Source organism: Passer montanus, unplaced genomic scaffold (assembly GCF_014805655.1).
Source record: "Passer montanus isolate IOZ18808 unplaced genomic scaffold, ASM1480565v1 scaffold17, whole genome shotgun sequence".
In the NCBI taxonomy this organism is placed as follows: domain Eukaryota; kingdom Metazoa; phylum Chordata; class Aves; order Passeriformes; family Passeridae; genus Passer; species Passer montanus.
Window position 1 is genome coordinate 6214090 of NW_024364270.1, and position 25788 is coordinate 6239877.

Genomic DNA, 25788 nt, shown 5'->3' on the forward strand with positions numbered 1-25788 from the left:
GTGGACAAAGTATTGTAAATAAATAATAGTAAAAATCAATCTACTAAAACTCTTCAAAATCATTCTTCTAAGAATGTCTACCATCACATTAATAACCACCGAAGTGACTTTCTAAAAAAAAAGAGAAAAATTGTATTTTAATTTTCTAAGCAACAAAAAACAAGTCTGTGATGATGCACCTGTATACAGCAGAAAACAGATGAAGTTGTTTTACAAGCAGACCTCTATGGGAAGAGAAACAATCTTGCTTCTTAATACTGATGACAAAATGGAGCTGTACCTTGTAAACTTTCTAAAGCATGAATCACAAATATTTTACACAAATAGACAACACTTTGGATATTGCACTTTCATAGCTCTACTAAAAAAAAACCACCCAAAACACTGAAAACTTTTTACAGTATGTCTCACAAAAAAAAAATACACTGATGGAAAGGGAGAAACAGTCTATCATCACAATACCTACAAGTATATATATTCCAAACCCTGAAAAGGAATGCAAACACATTATTTGCAAGCATTTTTGTAAGTACTACTCAAAAACATAGCAGGAAAGAGATCTTGAACTATGCATGAGCATAATTCTAACTATTGATGGCTGAATAGTGACAACTCATAAGGAGTACTCATAAGGAAAGGCAATTTAGAAACTGTGATCATCAAGAGCACAAACTGCATCTGGGTTGACCTCTATAAGAAAATCAGTGGCCAAACCTCCAACAAAATGTTTTTATGTGTATGATTTCTCTAATCTTACACACTGGTATGCAGGGACCTGGGCAATATATACTGTAAAACTTAATGCTAAAGACAATCAAAAGATAAAACTTCACTAAGTGCCATAAAGTAACCAAAGCAAGTTAAACAGTCAGTGTTCTGAGGACTTGACCAAACTCCTAGACTCACTGAATTAATTGCCCAGCAAAACAATTTTAATCTTTACAATTTAGGTAAAAAATTAATAGAATTACATTTTATCAGAAACTGACAAAAAACCGTAATTTGGATGTTGAGTCTCCAAGATGCAGGAAGACATACAAGGCTGTTGAAAGACTCAGCAGAGGAAAAAGCTGAAAAACCTTCCAAGTATGACAAATATGAAGAATGAAGACCAGGAACTCTGAATCTATAATACACTGATAATCACATATTCTCATTCCTCAGGAAGCTCCTACATACTGATACGTGAACTACTAACTTCATGGGCGTGAGCATCTGCTTGCCTTTCAGAATGACACAGCAGTGATCAGCAGATCCTGGGACAATACTCTAGAATACAGTCATTTACATGTCAGTGTTGCCTGTAAAATACTACTATATAAATAAATAGTGTATATTTGATCATCTCTTAGTCACATTTATGTCCATTCCCTTTTTTGTAAGCTCAAAGTCCAACTGTGAATCCTTATCAGCATGAGTAACCTTTTCCACCTGAAGAATCTGAAAAAACTCCTATCAGTGTAAAACTGTTATTTACATAGCTGTTTGTTCTGAGACACTTCGGTATAAGGGAAGAACAGAGCAAAAACTCATTCCAGACCCTGATCTTGTGAGCTTCTAATGGGTCACATCTAACCTTACCAGAAAGGCCTAACAACCCAGGTGATTGTATCAAAACAGCAATGTTTTTGCAGAAAAAAGTAACTAATACTCAATACAGACTTCCATTAATATCACAAACTACTGCACTTCTGAAGCCCAAACAAAACACAGTGGTTGCAGAGGAGTAAGGGCTGTGTCAATACATTATTTTACGAGACAGTTCATTTCTGGTCATATTTCAACAGAAGAAAGCACCAGAATCTTGCCAATCTAAATAAAACATTCCACACTAATAACCGGCATGAAAATGGGAATTAAACTTTGTGGCACACAAAAAAAGGTTGTGCTCTGAGATAAATACAATTCCCATTATTAACTACAGAAAATGGAATGTAAACAGACTTTATTATACCTTGTATGGGCCTTTCTCCTTCCTTTTGTTTTCCAGACCAGGGGAAAAGCAAATGCCTATCATCTATTTCCAACCCTTTCTCCCGACGGCCCATAGATGGCAATGCGCTGCCTCCCAGCTCAGCCTCAGCCGCCGCACTCGCTCACAGCACCAGCGCGTTAACCACTCTGGCTGCCGAACAACTTATATCATTAATAATTTATTGCTAAATGCTTCCACTTTTTTTCTGATCAACAAGTGTTACTCAACAGCCCCGAACAGGTTTGAAAACAGTGTGCCGTTCAGAGAGCATTTAATGAAAATTCAGCATAATTTTAACTGCTGAATCATTGTTTCAGGACGACTCAGCCATATAAAGGCATGTTTTATAGATACTGCAGGGAAGATCAACCCACTTTTTACTTCATGAAGTGAATGTTTATATACAAATGTAATAGTTCGCATTTTATCCACATAAACAAATCTGAGTTAAGCAATACATCTGGGAGAGTCTTTTCACATTACCTATAATTAAGAATGAGGAACATGTGTTTCTGCTTGGAACAGGAGGAGTGACCACTCTTGATAGTTACTGAATAAATAGCTACCACACTGAGCCCCTGATTCACCTCACATCACCTCTCACCACTAACTCACCTCCTGAGAATGTTTCCTATAATTCAAAATAACTGCTTAAGCAGTTAAAAATAATTTTAAGAGGACATCTGATGATCCAACAGCTAAAAAAGTCACTTCAAACCATTATACATAACCCCACTCGAGCCCTGAGGAGAGACAACATTTAAAGCTGGCCAGGGCTGGCCAGGACTAAAGCCACATCTCTTTCACGTCTGCTGGTTTTCACCAGTGCAAATGAAAACTTTACTGGTAAAAGACAACTTCCACAACTCTGTGTTGAAACATTGCAGAGCAGAAACATGACAGGCCACAGTGAGAAGCTAAATAATATTTTTGATGAAGTTAATGATTTTGAGAATTGCAGTAGCCCCTATATAGGACTGACCAATACAAAAGACATTAGTCATGTGGAGGAACAACGAAACAAGTCCTTGATAACGGGTTTTTTTATAACACACAAAATAGTTTAACCATATGGAGTGCAAACAGAACAGTTGTTCAGCACTACTCCAGAATAATTTCCATAAAACACCTGATTTTGTTATCTGTGAAGTGCTTGCAACTGGGTCAAAAAAATCTTTATACCTTACTTGAGCATGTAATTTACCTTCTCACAAATTACAAAACGAAGGTAGGTTTTAAGCTTAAAAAATAATTAAGCCAATAATTCTCCATGGAAGATTAGGGTAGAAAAATATTTTCCTAACTATCAGAGTGGTACAGCTTCAGTTACAGGATAGCTATTCCCTTAGTTCACAATTCCTGCACAGTCCATTATGTCAAGTCATTCTATTTGCTCAGCAGGACACAAGAAGACACTGACCCTTGGTGCAATTTAGAGGTGTAGCATATGGGAATCAGAATGACTAAAGAAAAATAGACACTGGATAATAATCCTAGAAAATCTTTATTCTTTAATGGCCAACACTCATTACAATAGAACTTGTATAACAAGAAGATTATTTTGGATCACTGACCATCTCCTCTCTAGTCATATCAGACCTTGGAGCCTGAATACTAAAATAGGATGAGGAAACATTGCAGATCCTTCCTTTTATTAAGCCTGTAATGTCACACAGAACTGAACTGTATTGTATTCTATGATTTATTTTTGTGCATTTAGTGTCTCTAGAGACTTCCACATTTTGTCCTGTAATAAGACATGTCCTTAAAATACAGCTTGATAGCTGCCAAAAATTGGGCATAAGTACAAATTGGTGATTAACAGAACGTTGAGTAGCTGAGTATTCCGTTTTGACATTTGCTATAAAGACGTAAGGCCTGCAAAAGCAGCAAAAAAGGAGACATAACAAGTGATTCTTCTCGGATTTCTAACAGGAACAAACATCAAATATCATCACTTAAAACTCATGATGAACCTGACCAATCTTTCCAAGCAATTTTTTGCCACCAAACAACTCTGCCAATATGTAGGAAGCCAAATTTACAGCACTAACACTGCAACACAAAAACGAAACCTCATTGAATGTAGGAATAAATACATGAAAGGGTTGCAAGGCAAAAATGTTATGGAAAATGCCTACTTAATTTTCACACTGCATATTCTACCTACAAAGAGACAGGACATTTTGTCACCCAGGCTTGTTTATTTTCAAAATAAATAGCCTGGTCTTCCATTCCCCTTACCACTGAGCCAGGGCTGATCATTCCACAGACCCCAGCGTTAACTTGCATTATCAAAACTGTGGCAATGCTTTGATATGAAGGAGTGTATAATATGGAACAAATACAAATTATCTCACTGCCAGAGTGATAATTATATTCAGCTATATGTATAGCCAAAAATGAAACTGACAATGCCTCGCTGTTAACTGCACATTAAGATAAACAATTAGGTTCCTATTTTGGAGCTATTAACTTCTGTAGCCACAAAATACACAATTACGAACTTTTTAAGTGATTCTGATAATGACTAAATAATCCTTTTTTAATGCAACATTAACACACAAATTTATGTCAAATCTATATCCAAGCTAGGATGCCATCAAAGGTGCATAATTAAAACCTCACTGCTGAGACAACTGTCTCATGATTTAGTAAGACATGCACTGTAACTTCACATCCAGATTCATACCATTCCTAGTCCATTCTTATCCACAATCATGAAATACTTCCTTTGATTTTATCTCTGCACATAAAAGCCCTCGGTTCTTATGTCTTCAAACACAAATTTAGAAGGAGGGATAATGCATGCCTTCTTCCCTGCTTCTGTGAAAACAGGCAAGCAAACCAACTGCCATAAAAATGAAAGAGGAAGGAAAGTAGGCTGTACATACCAAGTGAAATTTAGTATTTTAAAACAACCTAAATTATTCTTTTAGAAGCTAATAGCTACAGTGTGGGAACATGTACCTTCTTCTCAGATTTATAAAGACAGTACCCTACACATTTTACAGTAAGCTTCAATTGTGAAATATGTGAACCTCACTGAAATTTTCAGTGCTGTGGCTAATTTTATAACTGGGCTTTCAAAATAATTTAATTAAATTTGCAAAAGAATAAAAATTAGTGTTGTTGTATTAGTAATGTTGAATACCCACATTACAAAAATGTATATAAAATCCTATACAGCAAAATATTTCTTCAAAAAATGCAGTAACATATAAAAGAGAGATTTTGGAGGAGTTCATTCCCCAAACAATTCCAATTTCATAAATAATTACTGCAGCCATTGAGTACTGCACATCAGTAAAGCCAAGCATTTCAAGAACAACCTTAAGAAATCTAGGCTGAGGTGAATTCCAGAAACAACTCTCAAGCAAGACTGACAGTACTGTTAGAAAAGAGAACAACTAATTAAAATAGAAAAATGTTAATATAGACAAAAAACACACCAACTGTCTAACCTGATGTTTGCTGTGTGTTAACTGTAAAAACTGCTAATCAAATTTCTGTTAACACTACCAATTAACTGAATCAAAGAATTTGCAAATCCACTGTCTACTTCTGTGTATCAGTAGGTATCTCTTATTTCCCTGCAGATCATGTCTTCCAGTTTCTTTTCACCATTTCCTTTGGGCATTAAATGGGTTTAAGCATATAAATTAAAACTGGGCAAAGCCTGAAACAATTATTAGTTTACTGTTAAATTATGTAAATCTGTTTTAAGAGATAGACATTTCAAACACCATACATTCTATATTGACCAACGCTGTTTAGAAAATAAATTAACTTCAACAGTCACAATTTAGCCCAAGTTATCAAAAATACATTTAGCGTCCATAAATACAACCACCCTTCTGTATTCAAAATTACCTTGTCTATTTACTTCATTCTGAAGCAGCTCTTCCATTGCCTCTTCTTCAGCAATATCTAATGGAGTGTCTCCTTCACTATTTACAGCTCCTACATGTGCTCCTTGACTAATTAAATACCTGCCAATAGACAAAGAAAAAAAGCCCATAAATAACATAGCAAAGCTGATGCAAAAAAAAAAAAACCAAACAAAAAACCAACTCATCAGCCACTAGGATATTATATGCACAGATACAATAGAAACATTTATATTGGCTGTAAGTACAAACACTTGTGACTGTCTGCAACCTATGAATACCCATAGATCTTTTCATCCTAATACCCATTAATACAAATAGCTTTCTGGTATTGGTTTGCCACAAAGACTCCTGACATGTTTCATACATACCTGGAAGAACTGAAAGAAGAAAATGGCTAGATAAAGACCAAAAGTGATGACAAGGTGAACAGGGACAGAACCACCAATTCCTGTGACCTCCTCTTATTAAGCCACTTTTCCTATAAGTCAATGGCACATACAATTTGCCAAAATGATGACTCCTGATCTTTTTGGCAGCTTCTTAAAGTCAATAAAAACAAAACTACATTTCCTTCTAAGTATTTATAAGGTCAGCTTTTAGTGGGAAAGGAGGCAAGGGGGAGAAAGAAAACAGTACTTCACACATTTCAACCCTATTATGTTTTCTTATCTGATATGTTACTGTCTCAGGAGTCAAGAACCCAAAACTCTCCATTTCCAATTACATCAAAGGATCAATTCCAACAACAGGTCACAAAAATATTATATTATTTAATTGTATTAAACCATAAACCTATGAAACTATTGAAAAGTTACAGCTAAGGAAAAATTTAAATTGATCAAGAGAGTCTTGCAGCTTCTAACCATAGTATTTCCATTTACCTAAAAAAATCAATACTTTGAGCCAAGAGTCCCGACAAGCAAAAAGCTGCAAACACACCTCCTGTCTTGCACAGCTTGATTCATATATTCCATATATTTGAGAAAAAAAAATCAGGATATACTGAAGAATCAATCATCTGTCATAAGAGGTGTACAAAACAGTGCTTTCCTACCTTCACTATTACAGAATGCCAAATTATACAGGAGACAATCACACAATTAATCCAACACTAATACAAATTCTTTGAAGTACTTTATTGCTGCCTTGACTTCTGCCAATTAATTATCATCCTAGATAGCTGAAATCTGTTATCTTTAATCAATAACTCAAATCTAATACTCTCCTATATCTGTATTTTTTAATGTATGACTTAATTAGTATTTGTTACTAAATCTGTCTAATTACATCAAGAAGTGGTAAGAACTAGTAGATCACAAAATGAAAACTAATTCCCAGAAAGGCAAATCTCCTGACATGTACACCATCAGCTGCTACCAGCAACTTTGATGCTGGTATACCATGCTGGTTTTATACTGTTCTTCTTGAGAGCGCTGTGCTCTAACTATGACCTCCCTCCTTTTAAGAGATTGAACTTCTGCAGGAATGAAAAATTAATACAGAGGAACAACATTTCTCAACAATACTAGTTGTACTAACAGTGATACAGCTTCCCATGTCACAGACGAGGTAATTGTTCTGCAGGTGTTTGTTAAACAGACAAAAACAGCACTGGGGAAATCAAGCCTCTTACAAAGTCAAAATAAAGTCAACCACTTACAAACATATCTTTATTTAAAAATCCAAGTGAATAATAATGTTCTTTCAATGTTTACGTTCTAATACAGACAGGAAAAAAAACACTTTTATGTATCTCCACGCAATACCTCTAGCAGAAAATTAAAGCACTTCTCTAAGAAAAATACATATCTCATTGAAGCAGTTGTATTTGGTCAACTGGGCCAATATAGATATGATAAAAGAAGGAACACATTAAAAAAGTGTAGGGAATGAATAAAAGGCTAGCATAGCATTTTAAAGAGTTATTATTGTTATAGATGGACAACTTCACGATCAATTGATTCTTTAAAGCAGACTTCAAAATGAAGCTGCTTGCAGATCAAAATCAGATCAGCAATGCTAGTAAGGTTGGAGAAGTATAGTTATCTGATTTTCCTTTTGCAGGTGCTTACAGGGATTTGGTTTTCCTGGGTCAGCAAAGCAAGCATAGGTGAATTTGCTCCAAGTTCACAGGATTTAAAGGGATGGAAGAAACACATCAAAGATGAAAGGCAGCACACTCCTTGCCAAAGAAGTGAGAACACACTTTTCCCAGCCTTCCTTCAGCCACATCAACTAGACCCCTCCACTGCTATCCCTCTCAAAAAATTAACACTGATCCTCTCAGGAAAATTAAGTGAAAGAACATTATTAAAGATAAACCAAGTAACTTAAATTCCAACTATTTTAAAGATACCTTTAATGTGTAGCCTTTTCTCACCTGAAAAAATCTACAACTGTTCTGTTTTCCATATCATTCAGATTACCTCGTCCTGTAAAAGTGTATTATGCATTTGTTCACCTACAGCTACTTTCAGCCAAGCTATGACAGGGTTCACATGGTACATGAACCTGGTACCTACAGAATCAATAGTTTTATTAGAAACTTAGTGCTATCAATGGAAAGGAGAAGAATCATTTTCCATGAGTCCATAACTTGACCCCACAGCATTGCATACACAAAGACAGATTTGGTAAACAAAACCAAAAGAATGATGCCCTGACTTTGTAGGGCATAACTGAGCAGAAGACAGTACCAGAATAATCCTAAGAATGAGAAGATTTTGCTGTTTACATAAGAAAAATATTTCTCGAATGAACTGTATTTCAAACAAAACATTATTTAGAACTTATATAGCATGACTTCAAATAAAGGTGTATTTGACATTTCAGTTACCCTGGTACCATATACTAGAATCTTCATGTGCCACTGTGTATCATGGTGTGCAGGTATGTATGCGGATATTAAGACTTGCATGTTTTGGGAAAAAACCTAAACAATGTATACAAACGACTGCTTGTATTTTACATTTTAAAGTAAATGTTACCTTCACCTTGACATTTCATCTTTCTAAAGCAAGCAAACATAAACTTCACTTCCTTGACAGATATTTAATTTTTACCGTTACATACACACATATCACATATATACACAGTGAAAAGGAAATTGAAGCTGTGTAATGAAAAGTCCAGCCCTATGCATTTTGACACCATGTCTATAAAAAGGTGCTTTATGTAAACTCGGAAGCAGTGAAAAAGTAAAAACATATTAAGTCTTCCACCATCTCCTACTAAACTTTTCTGGTATAGCCCTTGCATTTGTATCTTTTGAAATTCACTTGTTCAAAAAATGGTCATGTTCAACAGACAACTACAGAACAAAAATTAAGAAAATTCAGTGATAATCTGTATCATGTAATGGAAAGCTTTAATTCTAAATCTAAATAGATGGCAAGGAAACAGCAGTTTGATTCATACCATCCTGTTTTATCAAGTTAAAGTTTTCAAGTGTTAACACTGAAGCTAAAGGTACACTTTTATACTCTCGGGATCTAAATATAGCGAACTGAAGTATCCCAGGAATACTAGGAGAGACAAAAGCAGCGAAAGAAAAGAAAATAATTCCTGATACTTTTGTTCTGATATTTCCATGACAAGGATTATGCAGTCTGGAAGAAGTTTGCTTTGCAATACTATTGTTTAATGAAGGCAAATATGCTTCTAACTGTATTTTTTATTCAAGGAGTCACTACTATATACTCCTCAATAGCTACTGAAAACTGAAATTAACTCCTTTGGAAAAAACACCAAAACAAACATTTATTTTTCTAGAATTATTATGAAACCTATATACTCTCCCATCCTTTAGTGAAAAATATATTTTTATATCACTAAAAAAGGGCTGGAATCTCAGTATATCTGAGACAATAAAAACTAACCCTCTCAGATTACTGTACAAAAGCCAAACAGTCCACACCAAAACAAATCCCAGAAACTGGAAATAAAAAAATATTTAACTAGCAATGTGGCCTACATTCTGAATTTAAAAAAAAAAAATCCCAAACAAAAAAAAATCCCTTACAACTGAACTTTGTGTGTCTGTACATCTGTTAACAAAATGCATATATAGAAAAAAAGAGAGGAAACCACCTCTCTCTGAAGACACTGTGTATACAAAGTTGAGTCATATCTCTGAATTTAGAATTTCAGAATCTGGAAGATGCTCAAACTTGGATAACACTGCAGATAGCATTTTCATATTATTTATCTCAGCACCAGAAAGAGGGGCATATGTTTACATTCGAACCTTGGCCCAGTTCACAGTATCTGGAAACAAGTTTGCAAAGTCATTACAGATATAATTAACTTGAAGTACTGGCTGAACCTGAAGGTCACCAGAAGGGTGGAAGGCACAGGGAAGGGCAGAGAAGTGGCCATTACAAACTGCTGACTGAGCTCACTGGAGACACACTGGCACAAACAAGTGGTCCCATCAGACTGTTCAGAAGACTGGACAGCAGTTCCTGACTCCTAAAATGCGATGAGAGCGACCTGCCTAAAAAAATGCTACATATACATTTTAAATAAACATGCTCAGTGTGTCCTTCCTGGGAAACAAGGCCTAATTGCCAGCAAGGGGCCCAACTAACAGCGCAACTGCCAAGAACTTTTAACTAATTAGCTAACATTTAAGATTTCAGCTAAACCCAGCTGGTTCAAAAAAAATCCATACATGTTGGAGTTCAAATTAATTCCATTAGTATCTTAATTGAAAAGAGCCAGAGACTGAAAACGTATCACTGTATTCATGCAGCTGTGTAAAACCTCATTCAAAGAAACAAACAAGGAAAAAAGTTAAAAACTGACTAATTTGGAATATGAATTTTATTTTTTTAAAGCCTTCCAGAATTGTTTCACTGTTTACTTTTTTAAAACATATAAAGTAGCAATGCACTTGTGAAAGGATATCTTTGTAAAACATCCATATTACTGGTAAAAATACATTTACAATAACTCTGGCCAAACAATTAGGCCTCCAAGAGAAGAAACAAACAAGGAAAAACGTTAAAAACGGACTATTTTGGAATATGAATTTTATTTTTTTAAAGCCTTTCAAAATTGTTTCACTGTTTATTTTTTTTAAAACATATAAAGTAGCAATGCTCTTGTGAAAGTATATCTTTGTAAAACATCCGTATTACTGGTAAAAATACATTTACAATAACTCTGGCCAAACAATTAGGCCTCCAAGAGACACTTAACAAATAAAAATATAAAATTTTAACAACTCTATTTCCAGTTTTTTTAAAAGTTGAAGTATACTGAAACTGTAAAACCTGGTCCTTCTCAGACCTCCCATTGGCTTTAAATGTCTGGGAATATTTTAAAAAATATTTTATAACTGTAAAATAGTTCCACTCTGATCTCCTAACAATGTTGTTATTAGCTCAGACAAGGTAGAAATACTAACTCAAGATTACTTGTCATTTCCAAACGTAGTTTTGTTTTGGCCTGGTTTTATCAGTTTGGGATTTTATTTGGTATTTAACTTTCAGAAAAAATAACACTTATAGGCCAGGTAAGAAAAGGTATACATACGTGTACGGACAACATATTGAGAGACAGGATTATAACTTCTATGTGATTCTTGAATTATAAGGATGCACTTCTCAAAATAAGATATTGAAGAAAGGCCTGGTCTTCTTATTTTTCTTGAATGTCTTAACATAATACAAACCTGAAGCAAATCCAGCAGCATTAGAGTAACATTATGCTAAACTCTGTTGTGGTACACAGTATAAACATGCCCTGTGTCAGTGGGCAAGCCCCATGGAAAACACAGTTGGCTGAACAGGTATGAACAGCCAGTGTACAGCCACCCTTCAACCACTCCCTCAAGCACCCTCACAATGTCAGACTCACTTTTGAACATGTAATTCAAACCCCAGATAAATGTAATGACAAAAACCCACAACTTCACAGTTTTGGAAACCTATGTTGCATTTGGTGGAGCCTTATAAGCATTTGGTGGAGATGTTAAAGGTGTGCACCACGGGGCAGGCACCAGCGGTCCCGCCAAGCGCTGAGGAGCCTGCCTGCCTCGCACAGCCCCTGCTCTGCACCACCGGCGACTCTCCTTGCGCCCTGCAGAGAAAACCAACAGGTAACTCTCCTCAACCCCCTTTCTCCACAGCTGAGGTAGTACTGCAGTTCTCTCTTCTGAATCTACGATTTAGAAAAGAAAATGGAGGTTCCAAATTCAGCGCTGGAACCAAAACTGTAGAAATTCAAATGGGCCTAGAATTCTTTCTCCTTCAAATGACTTGAAAAACAAAGTCAAACTCACAGGGATGTCTTATTAAGGCACTCTGCAAAACGTCATCCCACACTGTCAGTCACTGCTGTGCCTCAACATTCTGCTTCTGAGCATTTAAAACTGAACAGAGACTGGCACAAGAAAGACAGGCTTCTGTGATGGCATTTAAATTTAAACCAAATAATGAAAATACTCAGGCACTTCTAAGGTAATGCTGCTTTGCAAAATTCAGAAGACTTTCACTCACATCTTCCTCTTTTGAAAAAAGAGTGCTGCAGAACTTTTTAAAAAGGAAATGCTCCCCCCATAAGCAGTATCATCAGCTAGTAGCTATGCAAAACACCAAGTTAAATCAGACCAATTAAGGTTATTTGACATAACTAGACAATTATTTACTCTGAAATACATAAGTGATGATTTTAAGACAGCTAATATCAACAAGAGGTAAATTTTTGATTTTTTTTGCTTGCACAACACAAACCCCAAGAATTTCTGATACCTAGAGATGCTTTAAAAAAAATAATAACAAAAAAAAAGTGAGAAAGAAATGGCCAAAAGATATTAAGCAAATAGAAGGAGACATTTATTTTCAATTTTCATCAGGATAATCCAGACTAAAGCATTTATCTTTTTTTTTCTAATTAACCCGTTTGCAAAAACATTTTAATGTCCTTAAATATGCAACAGCTCTTGCAGATATCATCAAATCCAGCTTCTGAGTCTCTCCCGTGAAGCTCTTATGAAAGGCATCTTGGGCTGACACACATCTTTACTTCAAAATTGTCAAATACTCCCAAAGATATCAAAGTAGTCAAACAAAAAAAAAAAGCTTCCTATGAAAACACCACTTTCTATCACTTCTAAATATTGTACCTATAGAAAAAATAAATTTAGGACTAGGAAGCCAACATTCCATAACATACCAACACACGACTGAATTTTGCACATAGCTGGTTGTTCCCAGCCTCCACTGCTACTTGTACACCCAAGAAAGCACACTAAGTAGAATTCCATCTGTCTTCCTTCTTGGTATGCAGAAGCATAAAAGAAACAGTGTAGATAACAGTATCTGGTTAGTTTTAGTCCCCTTGTGCTTCAAGAAACCTCTGAAAGAAGCCAGCTCTAGAAATATTTGTACGTAGGTGGCCATCTAAACTTAACACAAAGATGGAAAAGGAAAAATTCCTACTTGCATCATCTGAAAAGCAACTAAGCCTTCATATTTTGCCTTATCCATATAACGGGAAAGACATTTGAGAGGTGGCAGAGCAATGTTTAGGTGAAAATAAACAGTGAGCGAAGCAAGTAAAGTCGAAAACATGAAGAAAGCCATATAGGGAACCATATGGCCTACTCCAAAAAAAGAACAAACCAAAAACCAACCTACCATAAAAAACCTCCAAATGAAGCAGCACCCAAGAAAAAACTGAAGAGCAGCCTGGCATTGCCAGGAGGAGTACAGGACAAAAATTTCACCAGGAATGAAATGAAGCCATACAAGAAGTATTTTTAAAGTGCATATCAAATGTTATTTTCATGATGCACTTCATGAACGGGTGTTCATTTTGAAGCTTGCACCATACTGTGCAAAAGTGAAGGCTGAGTATGAAAAATGTCTCGCTGCAGCTGCAGAGGTCATACTGTAACTCCAACTGACAGCATGATGTTTGGAATGCTTTCCCATAGCAAGTCTCCAATAATTTGTGGTGATTTACCGAACCATCATCAAGGTGAACAATTGGGATTGAGTTACAGTGCTTGAGAAGAAGAGGTAACATCAGCATGGAGGCAGAAGAGGAGGAGGGAGAAGGAAGACCATGCTGCTTCCCACTTTTCTCAGCTAACAAGAGGTGATCCCACTAGCAGCTCACCTCCTGCCTTATGCCAAAAGCAGCACTGCTATATTTGGGTATGGTAGCATCAAAAATAATGATTTTACCTGTTGACTTCTATTTCAGCAGAAGTTATGAGTATGAACTTAACAGGCTTGTTTTTCTCTAACAGCCACATGACTGCATTCATATCAGAAAAATTTAAACCAAGATCAATTCTTTTCCTGTGTTAAGCAGATCTTAGCATACACATAACTACTACATCACAGAACTTATCTTACTTGTAATTATATTATGAAACAATATAGTAAGCAGACCTCTCTGTAAAGCAACATTACTATCACAGTGCAGTTTCTAGCATCACTCAGTAGTACTGAACTTAGTCTGACCCCCATTTAGATACCAGCAATCTGCACTTCATAGCAATTGTTTACATGTTCAGTCTACTTTGAATTTCCTTGAAATCAATCTCCTTCCAAAATAACGTCCTACTCTTCATTCAGATTTGATAAGCAGCATCTTGTCTGTAATAAAGAGCTTTCAAATAATTACTTTTTTATAGTTTTTCTTGTCAAATCCACTGCTTATAGAAAACCCTCACACTTCTGTGTCTTAGTGTCTGAATTGTACCCAAATAACCAACTTTCATCAATGCACAGCAGCCCTTATGTGTCTAGAGACACCACAGCTACATCTACATGCATTTTAGGAGAACTCAAACATCTATTATCCTGCCTCAGTCAGGGATAAGACTAGAAAAACACACACAGATTACAATCGTTTGCACTGAAATGACGCAGTTTAGGATAGTCAACAAAAGACATGGCTTTAAGACAGGATAAGTAGGTCATAAATTGTTTTAGTGTCACTAGAAAGTCTACTATATGTGCCAGAATAGGGTCAAACTCACAACAGATAAAACCACTCAAGTAAAAGCTGAAAGAAAATCAAAACTGAGATGCAGAGAAGTGACACCCTATACCACAACTTTGTTTTCTCCTAGAACACAATCCTCAAAACCAACTTTTGTTGCGAGTTAAATTATTTTTATATCAGGTAACTTAATAAATACTATATTCAGTGGTCAACAGCACTAATAATTCTATAGATTCCACTGTCTATAAAGGATCTATTATCACCTCTGTCATATAGCAATTTTGAATTGGTTGATGAGGCCCTCACATGTGACAGTACGCCATACTTACCAAGCCTCTGTACAATTCACAACTTGGTTTCTCATGTATATAATATACCTAGAGCTGTTCTCCCATGTTCTAGTCCTACCTAGAAAACAGGAACTTACTGGTGGCAATGGGCAGTACAAGCTATCAGCCAGGAAGGACCTGAGTGCTGTCTCTTGTGAGTCTGTACAATCTCTCAGGTTTCCCTATCTATCACTCTTCTGTATATGTTCTTTTCATATGTACCACCTTCAACTTCAGAATTCACATGTAAGGCATCTACTGGAAATTGTTCTCATAATACCAATAAAAATCAATGTTTTGTGAGAAACAAGTAAGATCTCTCCTATTTCACTTCTCAAAGCATGATGGTTTTTTTAGACATCAGCTCCATTTTCAAATTCCTTTTCAGCCAAATATTAAGAGTTCAATGAGCATTACAATGGGCATCAGTCCCTTGACCTTTCACTAGATTGAATGAACTGCTAAACTGCATTAAAAGAAAAAAAGGTATTTCCCATTAAATCGTGTTCCTGAAGAAGATATCTCTAAACTTAATTTCTATTACATTTACCCTTAGAAGAACAGGAACGCTTATTAAATACTAATACACTAACTTAAAATATTTAGGGTCACAAGTAGAGATGCACCCAGTAAGCCAATCTGAAAGAAGGCAGCTACAGAGCACACACTCTGTACACTCTACAGTGACCAGTTCTCCTTGACTCCCTCACCTGAAAAAACATGTATGAAAATCAGCTAAGCCCTATAGTTTCCTCTAAGCCATCAACTATATTTAACCGTGTATTTCTGTCAGCTGGGTTTTATCCACACATCAGATCACAGCTACACAGTAGAAAATATTAAACTCTACCACATGATGACATGATTTCAGAAAGGGAACTTCACCATCAACCTTAACAATTTCCTTACTATTTCATTATTCTTAGGACATACATATATCCAGCAAAAACATGATGGAAACAGGACACTGACACAGTACATCTTCATAAAAGAAAATGTCAACTGATACTACCTCACTGATTTTCCAGTCTGTCCACTATTTTATCTAACTGAATTTAGCTTTATCCTTGCAGATAAGTAATGCAAGTTTGGAGGAGGAGGAACTTTTATGTTGCACAGAGCATCACACTTTTTACTGGCAGGGGACTAGTTTTTTTCCCAATCTGTTTTTCCAGAAAGAAGGCAACAAATGGAAATTAACAATCTTCTAAAGCCCGCAGTGACCTTTTCCCAGCTCTCAAAACAAACACTGCAGTTTTACCAATATGAACTTGTAGTCAGTCATTCTTCTAGAAGAGATGTTTTTCGTTGGCTGGGAATATATCTCCTTTCCCTGTTTTTATTTTGTCACATGACTTTTCTGAAGTCCCCTTCCCATTTTCTTGAGTGGGTTGTATGATGTTTCATCTTTGCTTCCTTTCACTTCTAAGTCTACACCTCCAGTTAACATTTCCTAGTATTTAAATAAACATTTTGGATCCTGACAAAAACATCCTTTCACCTTGTAGCATGTCTGTAAGATCAAATTCCATACCAGTCTGCATCATGAGTTTACATGTGGTTTACCTCAGACCACGAGCTTTACCTTGTCATTCAAAAATCCAAATTTCCAATTATTCTCCAAAGATCCATTTCTGAACATATCACTAATAATATCACTTGCTACTCACTTAATTAAAACTATAACTTGTAACCAAGCTGAAGGAGACAGGAGCCATCCCTGACATTTTTAGTAGTGTGCTTTGCCTAAGTAATATTTGGCTCTTTAGGATTAAAATGGGTTACAGCAAAAGAGTTCAGATTAAAAACTCTCTAATAAGTAAGAAACAGCTTCAGATGATCTAGTTATTGAAACATTGAGAGAAAATGGATTAAAAACAACTGCTTTGAAACATACTGTCTGGCACCAACACCCTCAGATATCATGAAAGACATTGAACAGTACCAAGTGGTTCAGGCTTATGAGGTGGGAGATGAACCACAGGACTCCACCATTGAACAGGCAGCTCTACTTAGCCAGGCTTCTGATCAAAAGTACAAGATATCTCTGAAAAGGAGCTTAGACTTTTTTTTTTTTTACCTGCATATCTATACTAAGTGCTGCTGGCAAGCCAGGTCAGCTCAGTGATCCAAAAGAGAATAAAGCCTCCAAAGCCCCTGAAGGCTATTCTTATGCATACAGTTCCCACATTGTTGTGTGATCATTAGATAACACAAGAGGGAAGGTGGAGGAGGCAAAACCAAGGGAGGAAGTGAGTATCTGCCTGTTTCTGCAATAGTCTCAGGTTAGCTCACTCTAATCATGTAGTCAAACTCCACTGAATTCTCTTGCCTAGCTGTTGCCAGATGAGCACTGGTCCTGTACCACAGGCAGGAATCACTACCAGGCAGCACCCACAGCAGCCACCCCAAGGCAATTAGAGCTGTAACAAAACCACTCATCACTGAACATCTAGATATCCAACTACAGGTTTGCAGGATTGTCTGTCTATCAGACAGGGATCACTCAGTCTTAATGGACTGTTACTAAAATAGGGAGATCCCGGGACAATGGTTTGCAAAGCCTTCAGCAAACGAGTTTGGCTGGGTTCACTTTCAGGTGTCTGGAGCCTGGAAGAACAGATGGATGTCAGCAGCAAGCCTGCGGTTAACACACAAGCCTTTTAAAGTCTGCTTGAAATGTTAGGGGAAGGAGGGGATATATAACAGGAAACTTTGGGCAGAAAGGAAGAGTGGGTATTTTACAGCAGCAGAGTTGCTCAAACTACTATTCTCATCCTAAAAAAACTGACAGAGGAGACTCTGAACTTGAGACGTTTTTCTGTTTCTGACTGTAATCATATGCTTCAGCCTTTAAAACCTTAAAAACCTTCTTAAATAAAGAAGGTGTATTTTGAAACTGTACTAAGCCTTAGGATTTGTATGGGTATCAAACTATGAGTATCAAACATGCTTCTCAAACATAAAAGCTACCATAAAGAGTTAATCCAAGCATCCAGTTAACATCAAGCCCATCTCCAGACATAAGATCTTCAACGAGCATAAAAGTAGAGCAAATACATGCTATTTTTCATTTCATACCTTTCTAACTACTTTCATAGACTTTCTCAATCAGATTCCATTTCTATTTATGTATTCCACCTTAACATTTTTTAATGTATCCACCCTCCATGGATTTCTCATCCCTTGAACCCATGAGGAATTTTAGTATGTGCAGAAACATTTGTCACACTGTTTGTAAAACCTACTGCATGAAGGTATGAAAATGCTGTTGACATCTCTCTCCCCCTTCAGTTTTTGGGTGGTATTTTTGCAATAAATCTGTAACTGTCACTGACTTTATGTTAGTTTTGAAAAACACTTCTCTAATACTTCTTGGAAGATGTATCTTTCATTCAGGGTAAAATGAAAAGTCATTCCTATTTAAGTAGTATAACTGTATAGCAGTCTCTAAACAGTTGCAAACAAGGTTCAAAATACATCAACTACACACTCACAACTAGGCAACCTACAAAGACCACAAGAAAGTAACTTTTAGCACAAACTTTAATTATTGAACAAAAGAGAAATTTCTAATATTTCAGATTTTTCTATATCAGGTGCAATACATAGCAGAGAGAAATAAAAAAATAAGCATTTAAAAATTGTTTCTTAAATGCCACTTTGCACTATTTTGCCCTCCCCCATTACTTTTTTTTGTGTTCAAAAGAAGTTATTTGTTTATTCCTGATACTGAAATAATATACAAACTTTTCAACCACAGAAGAGATCTATCAGATAAAAGAATTCATTATACACAAGGAAACAGTTGTATAAAGGTCCTACCCATTAAAAATTTAAGGGTCCTACCCATTAAACAGCATCTTAAAGAATGCACACAACATTTCTGTTCAAGTCCTCCTGCATTCAGGTTTCTTTTCCCGCAACTATAATTTTACAAAACATGTCATGCTGACTTCTTAATTTACACTAACACATTAGTGGAAAAAAAAGCTTATTTGTGCAAAGCTTTCTGTGTATGAAAAAAATGGAGATCAGAAATGAGAACACACTATAAAAAAATCCACCTGTTATGGAAATGTTGAAGAATTTTGATTTAAAACTTGTTCATATTACAATTACTTGTAAGGTGATTTACATAATCATAAATTAGATGAACAACAATCTAAATAGACCATTCTAAAATTGAAGTATTCACAGAATTTCTAGTAAGCTGAAACACTCTCAGTATTTACAGAGTCAGAAACAACAGAAGCAGTTGCCTTCCATGCCAGAAATTTTGCTTTTACAGCACAACTACCCCTTTGCAAGCAGCTGACACATTATTATACACTAAACTATGTTCTTTGCTGTATTCCAATTGAAGTGGCCTTCTATAAGACAAACATTTCTTAAAGTGGAAGATGTATTTTTTTAGAAGAGACAGGAAGCATATTCAAGACAAGACGGTTATTCTGAAGGAGCAGGAAACTGAAATGGCACAGGAGATACTGGCTGGGAGAAACTGTCGCAGGAGTGGTGAACACAGTGGAGGATAACAGGGACAGGGAATACACCTGCAATGACAAGCCCACTGACCAGACAGTACAGAGCAAAATAAAATCCCAACAAGTGGGAAGCCATGCTACAAATTCACTCAGCCCACTAGCAATTAACATGGGACCAAGACAAAAACATCACTGAAGTGGTGGCTGCCTGAGATATCCAGAGCTTTTTCAGAGAAGCTTCCTACCACTTCCATATTCTGTACTTCTCACAGATCTCCAGCACATGGGTGCACTCACAGGAACATCTGAGGAGCAGCAGGGACTACTTAAGAGTAATATGTACATAACAGCTCACACATACACCTTATAGCAGCCTTCTTGTAGCTGAAGGGGACTATAGGAGAGCTGAAGAGGAACTTTTAACAACAGCATGCAGTGACAGGAAAAGGGGGAATAGCTTCAAACTGAAAGAGGGAAGGTTTTGATTAGATATTAAGAAGAAATTCTTCACTGTCATCTACAGGGCAACCAAGGAATCAGGCACACCCAGCATGGGTTTAGGAAAGGCAGGTCCTCCTTCACCAAGCTGGTCTCCCTTCTATGACCAGATAACCCATCAACTGGATGAGAAAGACTGAATGCTGTCCACCAGGACTTCAGAAAAGCTTTTGACACTCTCTCCCTCAGCAGTCACCAAACTGCCCTTCTATGACCAGATCAACTGGATGAGAAAGACTGAATGCTGTCCACCAGGACTTCAGAAAAGCTTTTGACACTCTCTCCCTCAGCAGTCTCCTGGAGAAACTGGCTCCTCATGGCCTGGTCAGGCACATTCTTTGCTGGATTAGAAACTGTCTTGATAGATGCACCCAGAGAGTGGGGATGAACAGTTACATCCAGTTGCTGGCTGGTGCTCCCCAGGGCTCTGCACTGGGGCTAGTCCTCTTTATTGCCTTTATGGATGATCTGGACAAGGGGATCTAGGACACCCTCAGTCAGTTTGCAGGTAACACCAAGTTCAGCACGGGTGTTGATCTGCTGGAGGAAGGAAGGAAGGAAGGAAGGAAGGCCTAAGAAAACTTCAGATGGCAGCAGAAGAAGCAGAAACAAGATTGACAAGTCCCCAGTTTGAGAAGCATTACAAATCTGTGCAACAGGCAATTCCACAGGAGGATGAGAAAGGGAAGCACAGGTCAGATTCTTCCCAGCCTTTTATTAACAAACTTAGTAAACAACAGAACTCATTCCCCGACTGTCTTCTCTCTTGCACAGAAATAGGTGCTAAAAGTAAAATATATCAGATTCAGTAACAGACACACACAAACACACATCCTCATGCTTTCCAGGAATGCATCCTCAATAAAGCAGATGCTGGATCCAGCACATACTATGGACCATATTAAAATAAAATTTCTAATCTCTAGTAGTTTATTGTATCACTCTTTCCCCTTCCCCTAGTTTTGCTTCAGCTGCAAACTGTGGTTTCTAGAATTCACTTTTGTAAATTATTTGAAGATGAGATTGTGGAGAAGCAGTCTGAAGAAGATCTAAATTCTATGGGCATCATCAGATATAAATATTGCTCCACTCAGGTTCCCCTTCTCAGCTGTATATAGAAATTTGTTTCAACAGCTTATCTGCAAAACTCCATGTGCCTTAGAAACACTGCTCTTCCAACATGTTAGATTCTCACATCCCAAAGGACTACACCTCAATAACCCCATTTCTCCAAACGCTCTCTATAGAAAATATGCAGAGAGATTCTGTTCCAATCTGAGAGAATAAGAACCAGAGAGATCTCAGATATTCAAGTCAATAGTGAAAAACTGTTCAGTGGACAAGGGACATTGCACACCCTTTCCTAAACAAGTGCCTGTGTTTGGCTGCAAGGCCAAATCAAGCTCACTTAACTACTTTCTCCTACTGTGGAATAAAGGCGGCTGTTTTACCTCCACTAAACTGTAGAAAGGCTTATATTATCCCAATTTGCAGGGAAATTCTTGTCATAGTATACCAAGAAGTAAACACTCCCAGTACTCATGCAAGGGGGATAACAGCATCAAACATCTGCATAGCGTAGAAAGACAGATTACAAAGTTAGTGGTCACGTAGTGCCCCAGGTATACCAAGGATATTCAAAGCACATCACTCTGTGAACACCTCAAAAAAAAAACCCCAAAAAAACAGAACCAAAAAAACCCTATAAACAAACAAAAACCAGGGAAAATTATATACTAGAGTCCCCAGAATTTTTCACTTCTCTCTAGACTGCAGCAAGTAAAACTCTCAAACTCACAATTTTTATTCTTCACCACTGCAATTAGTAAATAATTACATGATAAAATACTACTTTCTATTTTGTCCAAATCTTACACTGGATCAGATGTCACAAAAAAAAAAAAAAAAGTTTGGTAAAATTAATGAATTTTGTGTTTACCCAAAGGGTTTTAAAAAAGACTTTATTACCTGCTTAACTGAAACAGTGTGCTGAACAACATATGCCACACATTTTCTCAAAATAAGTATCATTTCAGGCTCAAACAGACAACCTCTCAAAAAATTTGCTTTTTGCACACCTTCAGTGGCTTTCAACAGACTTCAAAAATAACAAAACCACTCCTGGAATTCAGCAGTGAGTAAGCTTTAACTAATACTGAAATGGGCATCCAGTTTTTACTGTAGGCTTCTGCTCCACAGCTAAAAGAACTAGTCAACTGTTCTATACCATAGATGAAAAACAAATGTTTAAAGACTGCAAATACAACTGTAAAAGTTATGTCCTACACATAGACTTACCCCAGGATAATGTTTCAGACTATTAATAAATGTAATTTGGAACATTGTCCCTGTGCCTTTCCCCAGAAAGCCTTTCTACAGAAAAAATAATATAAAAAAATAATCTGACAGTCATAAGCAGTCTTATGTTTATGTTTGCATCTACCTAATATGTAATGTAAGAAAACTAGAAAGAGAAAATGCAACACACAAAGTTATAGATGTAGCACACTTCACAATCAACACACAATATAAAAGCATTCTTCCTCACTACACATGCCAGAGGCAACTAAAAACAACTTATAAATACCATCTGCTTCTATTGTCTCTCTAGCAATGTATTAGCAAAATACATCAATTTTAAAAATAGAGGAAAAAGTCTTACTCTGCTATATCAAGATATCCACAGGAAGCAGCTGCATGTAGAGGTATCCAGCCTTCATTATCTGGTTGATTAATATTTGCTCCATTTTCCACCAGAAATTTCACCATATCTACGTTATCATCTATACAAGCCTACAAAGAAAGAAAGAGTTAAGAAGTAAGTTGATATCAAAGCTGTTCTACAATACTGAGCATCTTTAAGCAAAATCTTCAGGAGAAAACGTGAAGTATCTTCAGTTCTGATGAGGAAGTAGGGTTTCTTTGTTGGGGTCCGGCAGCAAGACAGGAAGAATTTGAGAGATAAACAACAGGTTCCAGATTTATAAAACTTTTTAAATAAATGTGTTTAAACAGTTAAAAAAAAGCAAAAAAAAAAATTTCTCAGGTAAATGCATTCTGGTTTTCCGAGAAGACCTTTACAATCCCCACTGAACCCTTATTCTCCAGTATAAAGTGGTTCCTCAGGTCCTCACTTTGTCCCAGGCCCAGCTCAGCCACTTCAGTGGATATTAAAATTGAATGAACAGCTACACCATGAAGTAGAATTGTGACTAAGAACTGGGAAGCACTTTGAAAACAATACCATAATGTGATTTGACCTGTAATGTAAGAGAAACTATGGAGTAGATGGGGATGCTACACAGTATTTCAACATCCCCCTACTGTTTTCTACTGCAATATATTCTATACCACCATAAATCTTTTAACAGTCTATTAATCACGCATGTTTATAAACTTATTCGAGTATCAGGTTGGCAATTGCAAAAATATTATCATCTGCCCACATCTCTTAATTACCAAGCAAACAGCATTGCCCAGATGCAGAACTACTGCTGTTCTGCAGACCTCCATCTTGACTGACTCCTGTTTTGCCTTTCTTCTCTCTGTTCGAGTATTTTTCTCACAGGGTGCTCGGTGAGTTTTCTTGCCAACTTCTATCCTGCTGCCCTTAAAAGGGCAGAGCAACTGAGAGAAAAGTCCCTCTGCATTTCAGGGCAGCAAGAACTCCAAGCAGCTAGACCCCACAAGACTGGTATTAATTTTTCAGCTTAATAAATCAACAATACTACATAGCCACATGGCTGAAATGAGAACCTCTACTCCTGGGATCCTAGTTCCTACTACGGAATTACACCTCTAATGAAATGCAACTAAGGTATAAATTTTATTTTTCAGAATACTTCTGAAAAATCCCCAAAATTACATAATGTTTTCCCGTAGAAAGAAAACAACTTGGATATCCCTATTTAAGCAACTGTGTGTTCAAAGATGAATCCTGTAGCTTTCCTCTGTTCTGCAATGCTGAGGCAATAGCTACACCATGAGGAGAATGTTGCTTCCCAGTGTAACCAGCCAAACAAAACCAGCCACAAATTATCCTTTAACTCCATTTGCTTTAGTTAGGGACAGCTAGACTGCAATACACTGCTTGCATTATTTGTTTTTCAGTTAAAAACAAAACCCCATTCTTGAATGAAACCTTCCCTACCTTTTCAGGTATTCTTGAAAACTGAATCGAGAACTTCTTAGTCATACCCATCCCTAATAAAATAATTTATTAACATACGCCAGTAATAAAGACTACAAGTTTGTTAACCATATTTGTCTTCAATTTCTCCCACTTATCAACAGTGTACAATGATTATACGCTTAAAACAAGCTCTGAAAGAAGAGAATCACCTTTTTGTAAGACATTTTGTAACTTAGTGAAAAAGAATCCAAATGCAAGACATGGTTAATCAGTTTAGGAGGAAAACAAATTCAAGAAACTCAGATGTTTACACTTAACAGAAATATCAACTATATGTACCCATATATCCAGTTTTTCTGGATATTCAATTTGTCCAACCACTCATATTCTACATCTATAATAATATTCACCATCTAATTATAAGGAAAATTAAATTTATATCAAAAATATTTCTGATGCAAATATTTGAGTATTAAATTTTAATATGCTGCATGCTTATCTTAAAATTTCCAGGAATTCATCATCTGTGGAAAAAAGCTATCTTAAAACTGATTAGCACTATTAACAAAAAAACCCAAAAACCAACCAACCAATCAACCAACCAAACAAAAAAAATCAAAAAACAAGACCCCAACCATCTGGTTGTGACACAACCCAACAATCCTTGCCTATTTTTCAAATATACATGAGAAAACCTGGCAAGATATACTCATAAAAGTGCTGTTGCTAAGTGAATCAAAAGCTTACATAGGCAGCACATTAAAAGACATATGACTAAGTGGCTAAAAATATTTGACCAAATTTGGGCAGTTTATTGTGCCATATATGGCAACAATCAGGAGAGCTCAAATGCACTTATCAGGTATTATAAGAAACTGCACATTCATAACAACCAAAAATATTTTATTAAAAACTCGCTGTTGTCTCCAAAAAGGTAATACCTATCTTAAGTCTAATACAACAAATTGCAATTCATTCTATTGCTTTTAAACACGAATCCACTGCATCTTATGTCTCCATGTCCCCTTTTTCTTAACAGAACTACAGGCAGGTGTTGGATAGATTCTGTCACTCTCAGCACTTTCCATAGGAAAGGCACTTCTCACTATCATCATGTACCTTAAGACAGAAAGCCAAGAAACAAATGTTATAAAAGAAATTTTATCTAAATGTTTTTCCATTTCCCTGCACTGCTCACTTCTAAAAGCAATATTTATCAAGTGTCAGAAGTGCCTCTGTTGTTAAAGACTGACATCTCAACCACAAAAGGAAAGCTTGTCAGAGCAGCATGATAAACTTAAAGCAGTAGCCTCTGAACATAATGCCCTTCTAGACCTCAGCCTGCAAGTTATTACAAAGGAAAAAGCAACGTACATGCAAGACATAATCAACTAGAGTTCCACTGATGCTGCAGTAACTTAGAAAGATAAATTCTCACCATTCTTTCTGTCCCAGAATCTGAACAGAGGACGCAGACAGCTGCAGGTCTTCCTTTTTCACATTTATTACA

The 25788-nt window shown here is 36.5% G+C and overlaps 1 protein-coding gene across 10 annotated transcripts in view; it reads right to left on the minus strand.

Annotated features, from left to right (window-relative positions):
* Positions 1-25788, minus strand: part of PPP1R12A (protein phosphatase 1 regulatory subunit 12A) — a 111043-nt gene that overhangs the window by 43283 nt on the left and 41972 nt on the right. For all 10 annotated transcript variants that reach the window (XM_039703822.1, XM_039703814.1, XM_039703819.1 and 7 more), the window contains exons 2-3: positions 22809-22939; positions 5849-5967 (exon numbers count right to left, since the gene is read on the minus strand). In XM_039703822.1, the coding sequence (XP_039559756.1) occupies positions 5849-5967; positions 22809-22939 (250 nt within the window). The remainder of the gene's footprint in view (positions 1-5848; positions 5968-22808; positions 22940-25788) is intronic.